The sequence below is a fragment of the Cloeon dipterum genome, chromosome 2 (assembly GCF_949628265.1).
Source record: "Cloeon dipterum chromosome 2, ieCloDipt1.1, whole genome shotgun sequence".
Classification (NCBI taxonomy): domain Eukaryota; kingdom Metazoa; phylum Arthropoda; class Insecta; order Ephemeroptera; family Baetidae; genus Cloeon; species Cloeon dipterum.
In genome coordinates, this window is record NC_088787.1 from 22,831,240 (window position 1) to 22,837,239 (window position 6,000).

At 36.8% G+C, this 6,000-nt stretch overlaps 1 protein-coding gene across 2 annotated transcripts in view; it reads left to right on the forward strand.

Moving 5' to 3' along the window:
* LOC135936728 (glycine receptor subunit alpha-2-like) overlaps positions 1-1,898 on the forward strand; it is a 47,431-nt gene extending 45,533 nt beyond the window's left edge. For both annotated transcript variants that reach the window (XM_065479662.1, XM_065479663.1), the window contains exons 11-12: positions 297-380; positions 941-1,898. In XM_065479662.1, coding sequence (XP_065335734.1) covers positions 297-380; positions 941-1,054 — 198 coding nt within the window. In that variant the 3' untranslated portion in view covers positions 1,055-1,898. The remainder of the gene's footprint in view (positions 1-296; positions 381-940) is intronic.
* The last annotated feature ends 4,102 nt before the right edge of the window (positions 1,899-6,000 follow it).

A 6,000-nucleotide genomic window follows, 5' to 3' on the forward strand; every position in this document is an offset into this window, starting at 1 on the left:
AAATATTTTTCCTTCAATTTTTCTACTCAAAAACAAAAAATGATTGGTAATACTCTATTGTGTAGACATACTGCTATTGAAAAATAGTTAATTAAAAACATTTTATCCCTTTTCAATTAGCAAAGTTGTGGCTTATTGAGATTTCCTTTTTTTTAATTAGATTCTATCCTACGCAGCACATCACATAATCACGTGCAGATAACCTGTTTACGTCTTCCCTCTTTTGCAATCCTTTATGCTGTGAACGGAATGTAGCTTATCTAACATAAGCAATTTTCCTGTCTACTGAATTGCAGAAAATGTGCACCAGCACAGAGGTTGGCATCGCCAGCGCTGGCTTCGAGACTAGACCTTGCAGAAGCTCGCGTGCCAATAAGAGGGTAATCCGCCTTTTTTTATTATCGCTGTCCTTGCTTTTACTGCACCATTACACGGCTCACAAGCTTATTAGCAGTATCAATAGGATCATTTTGAAAGTCTTCTTCGGTCACTTTTTCAGCTTAATTAATTTTTGCTAAGGACATATTGTGTTTATTCAGCCGTCCGCTGACCTATTTACTTTTCCCTTTTTCCAGAAGAAAATATTTGATATTCTGGATCTGTGTGTCCTTTAAGTCAGAATGTACTTACCAAATTCTTTTAAATATACAGTCTAAAGGATGGGAAATTTAAATTATTTTGATTAAAAAATATATTTATTATTTAGCTCCTCCCCGCCATTTGATTTCCATTATCAAGAGGTGCATAACATGCACACTTAAGCTATTCCTGCTTGCCGAACTTAAGCTTTGAAACACAAAATCAACACACCATCCTCCAAGTGGCCATACATATACAATATCTCATGCAAATCAAAATCCATCCCGAGAGCAGCCGATCCCTGGCTGCGATCCCTTGCTTATTCGCAAACATGAACGGCTGCGAATAATTCAATTTGCAGCAGCGGCAGTCGCAGCAAATTCTGGCTCAGAAAATCGACGAGCGGGCCCGGCTGGCGTTCCCAGTGGCGTTCGCCCTGTTCAACGTATCCTACTGGCTCTACTATTTGAAGTAAACTCGACTAATCCCGCGGTGCTGCGATCGCATCTGCAACTCTCCACTTTGCTCCTACGCATTGCAAACAAGCGCTTCTAGCTCAGTCTCACACATATCCAACCCGCGTGCGCTGGCTTGGCTGCTGCTTAAAGTAATTGGCGAGGAAAGCCTTCTCTCCGCCGCAGCTGCTGGCGAGAAGTGTTGTTTCTAATAACATTCGAGGTTCCTCCACCCTCACATCGCGCAAACTCGTATGTATTATTATATATAATATCATACACGGCAAAGCTTCATAAGCCAAACTTAGTTAATTGTTACCGTCAGTGTGCAAAGAAAAAAATAATCGCTCACAGAACCGGCGTGATCATCGCGTGGATAATTAACTTACGGACCAACCGGAATGCAGTCCACTTCATAGTATCGGACTTTTATAATATTAAAATTTCTTTGGCTTCCTTTGGCGGTTCGATAAAAAGATGAAAGGACTGTTCGCTTATTGGAATTTTTAGCCTTTTTTACAGGCTTAATTAATTTTTGGGGGATCAGCATTTTCCCTTTTTTCAAAGACGAAGTCCTATTTAAAATAATGACTAGTGTGTTTAAAGCGCAACTTTTTTTGCCACACTGCTGCCAGCTTAAAAAACGCGCAATGATACCATGGGCGTCTTGTACGCCTATTTAAGGTTCGCATACTTCAACACTTTGATCTAAAAGTTCAAAGACAAAATCGCTGGCAGGCAAGTCAAGTATCTAAGTATCTAGTATAAAGAAAATCATAAACTATGTTGTATTATTGCAAAATCCAGTCATTTTGCAGAGAACAATGTGATTTTATAATCCTTTATTTTTAAAATTAACTTATTCATTAAAAAACAAATATGAAATATTTTTACTTTTTAAATAACGGTGATAGTCCTGAGTAGATGAATAACTTTATGTATTTTGCTTCGAAACTATTTAAAATGTGTAAGTTAAACGCCTTGCTGGTTGGTCTTGCATTTTAAGATTTTTCTCTGCAAAGTTTTAAAAATTAAATTTGGTTATACACCTGTATCACATTGAAATACATATATTTGTGAAGTGTTTTTTTTTCAGAATGGGATACTTTAAACTAGCGCACATATTTGGAAAAGGAAAATATCAAAAAAATTGTCCCACAAAAACAGGTGTATTTTTCTGATAATATTTCAAGCAAATCTTAAAAAATCTATTATGTTTATTTAGTAATTTTTTTTATATTTTTAAACCAAGCATTAAAAAACATAATATAAGGATCAATTTTTGCTTCTTTGTTGACATGAAAAGATATTGATAATATTTTATTAGTTTTATTATTCATTTTATTGGACACCATCGGTGTATAACTAAAATTGATAATATTTCACATTCCTATTTTTATCTCTACAATCGACGCGAAAAATGTGGCGCAAAGTTTTCAACGATGTTACCTTGCGCTGGTCGTTTTACATGCTAATTATTTGTGTTAGTTAGAGTTTTGATATTAACATGCATAGAAAACAGTACGTTTCCTCCTGGCTATAAATAAAACAAACTTGTGTTTGTAAAATAATTAGCGATGCTTTTGCACTGTGCAAATCGAGTCCGATGCTGTAAATAATATTCCTGTCACTGGTACACTTTGATTTTTAACGCACTTTTTTCCTCGTCGATCTATAGGTGTATATTTCCCTTAAAAATATTGGAACTGTTTTTTTTAATATTATTCAATGGACAATTCACAGATGGAATTTGCAGTTATTTTTGTAAAACGCAAGTGAAATCGAAAGGTTGTGTAGCTTTAATGTAGATAAAATTGACATGGTGCAAGTCTGTTGTTTGCATAATATTTGATCTAAATTAGGTGTTAATTAAAAACTAAATATGCTAAATATTTATCGTGCCAAAGCTGCTTGTGAGTTTGGGTATTTTTATCCATGTTGATTATTTCTGTCTAAATATTTACTCATGTGTACTCCTGACGCACTTGAATATTTTTATCGATCGCGTTGATAAAGAAAAGCTCAATTGAGGTGTAATGTCGTAGAATGTAAATGTTGAACGGAATGACAAATCATTGTTTTATATAATATTTATAATTAATTGTTAAATTTTGGATCTTAAATTATCAGTAATTTAAAAGCGGACGTTGTAAATGTAATATTCCATCGAATTTCAATGTGAGTGTTGCCGTAGAAAATTTTGCAATTCCACTCATGCTCTCCCGCACCCATGAAATGCACGCAAAATATAACATTCTCGTGTAACAAGTGCGACTCTGCTTGATGATACATGTCAAATAGATCTCAATTTTATTCATCCATGTGTCGCTGTTGCAGCAAGAAATAAAAATTATTGATGGAACACGTATCTTCCACCGCTTTTCATTTCATTTTTCTGACCGTTGAACCCAGTCGGATAATATTTCCATTTGTTAATTTAATCGGTTGACCTCTCTTTAGATTGGCAACCTCTCATTGGAGGAAGCTCTGCCCAGAAAAGGACCAGCTGCTAGTTTTACTGCCCCCGCACCGGAGCTTTTATTGAAACGCTCATCTAGACATTCGTCCCTTAAAATTAATGCTCACATGCTCGAAAGGTGCAAACCAGCAAGTCGGACTACTTTTCCAATCCTTCAGTATCCTTGGCTCTATTTTTCAGCAGACTAATCGTATGGAAAATCAGAGCGCGAGTTCAAAGACAGCAATTTGCTTTTTTTTCTTAATCCCTCATAAGTCTTTCGTCCTGGATGTCAGTCCATTTCCATTCAAAGCAGCGCCTGCTGCACGGAGGAAACGTTGCGTTCAATTAAGATGCTGTTTCATCGTCTATTGCGAGCTAGGCCAACACGGCCAACAGCGCGATTGTCAGTGTGCATTACGCTCTTTGCCTCTCGTCGACAGCCGCCAGCCCAGCGAGAGCAATAAGCGTTAGCTATATACATTCTCAAATCCCTCTTTCTTCCGCTTCTATCCATCCACCTTTTCTCTCCTCACAATCCATCAAGTTCCATTTGCTCCACGAGAGCAGACGAGAGCAGGTTCAAGACGCTCGTGCCAGCGCCGCTCCATCTCAAGGTTTTCCCCTAAATGGTCCCCAAAGGCTGTTTTTGTGCCAAGTAACATCCAACTTTTCGCGGGTGAAATACATCTCAGGAACGGACATTTTGAGAGATCAGATATGTCATTTATTTTGAAAAAGAGCACGGATGTGTGAACTGGCGGTCCATATCCGTGCCTGCATGCCTACCAGCCGTGTTTGCTTACACTCACAGATCGGCCTTGATAATTTTCCGCCTGTCAGGTTCGAGTGGTTCGATTTGGACGAAGTATGATAACTGTTTTGCTCTTGTTGTGAACTTTAGCAAACTGTATTATGTATTTACGAGGTGACACACAAGGTCTTCAAGAAAGCTGGCAACTTGAGCAGGAAGGGTTGCTTTGGTAGGTCAGAGTTTCCAACTTATGGGAGAGGAGAGCCTGTTTGACGCGTAGACAAAGAGACCACTTGGTTATCGCACTTTGATAATAATGTTTGGCAGCAATATTCTGTTAGTGACAGGCCGAAGTTACACTATATATTGAAATTGGCGTCCAATATAATTTGGAAATAGTTCGGAAGCATTCTTTAATGCCGCAATTATAATAGTTTACGAAGTTATTTCATCATGTAATGATCAGTGGAGAAATAACTTTATATCTATGACCTATTTTTACTTATCATAATTTTTTCCTATTTTAGTAGATTTGTTTAAATTTTATTTCTTGCTCACTAATTGCTTATTATTTCTCACGACAGAAAAAAGCTAGAAATTTAATAGTTCTAGAAGGATTTTCATCATTTCCTCAAAAAAATTAAGAAAAGTCTATCTTAAGCCAAAAGAAATAACAAATGCGTATGTTTCCTATAGTTTTGACATTTTGTATGTACAATATAAAAGTGTGATCGCCACCGGAGCATAAATATATCGTAAAATAAGCGATTGCTAAATAGTTTTACTCAATATTTTTGAATGTTAAAACATTTTTATTTCGCAACTTCCGAACAAAAAGAATCAAATGAGCTTAAAATTAAACATATACTAATATTGGAGAAAATTCAAATATATGGAAATGTTTCAATCGTGACTTTGGGATCATTTGAGTAGAAACATAATTATTCCGTCAGCAATCAGAACCAGGATATTCTTATGAACCTTGTTAGTTGAGATAAAACTACTGCCAAATTTAGTTTTCTTCAAATGCAAAAATGGGGAAAGTCTTCTCTGTGCCCTGCTATATATGGGCCACATATTATGACGATAAGATTAAGTCTCTTGATCTAAAATACTCCAAAAATCATGTTTATCATATGTATATCAGATATTCATATTTATTGAAGATCAGAGCGTTGACGGGCGAGGTACGATTTTGGGAAAATTCTGTGTTCAATATTTCTCTCTCGTTTTTTATTTACTTTTTTGTTTCCCCTTCATCTTGTTTTAATTATCAAGCTTTTCTCTGCCCCAGCGACGAGGGCTGCCATATCAATATTTCGAGGAAAGCTGCGACAAAAATAAATTGGCACCAAAGGTTTCCCTCTGGCGAAAATTGCGCGTCAGCTAAGATTCGATTATGGAGGTTTTGTTCACTGTGTGGTTTCCCTTTTGTTCACGTTAACTTCTTGGGCCTGTTAATAATATTGCATGAGAAGTTGCTGCACCGATTGTTCCCGCCTGGCTGCCGCGGCAAATAAAAACACACAATCACTTTGCACTTGAAAGCGTGCCAGCAGCAGAGCAGAGAACAAGGCACTTTTTGTTCTATTAAATTTGATTTGTTAGCCCCCTTCTGTTTGTGAAACTTCACAAAAGGCTGGATACAATTATCGAGTGCTTTTCTGGTGAAATACGCTCCATTTATTTGCTCCAACGCTATACCTAGATAATAACACTGGCACAGGCCTCAAAAGAAAATTTAATTGGCACTC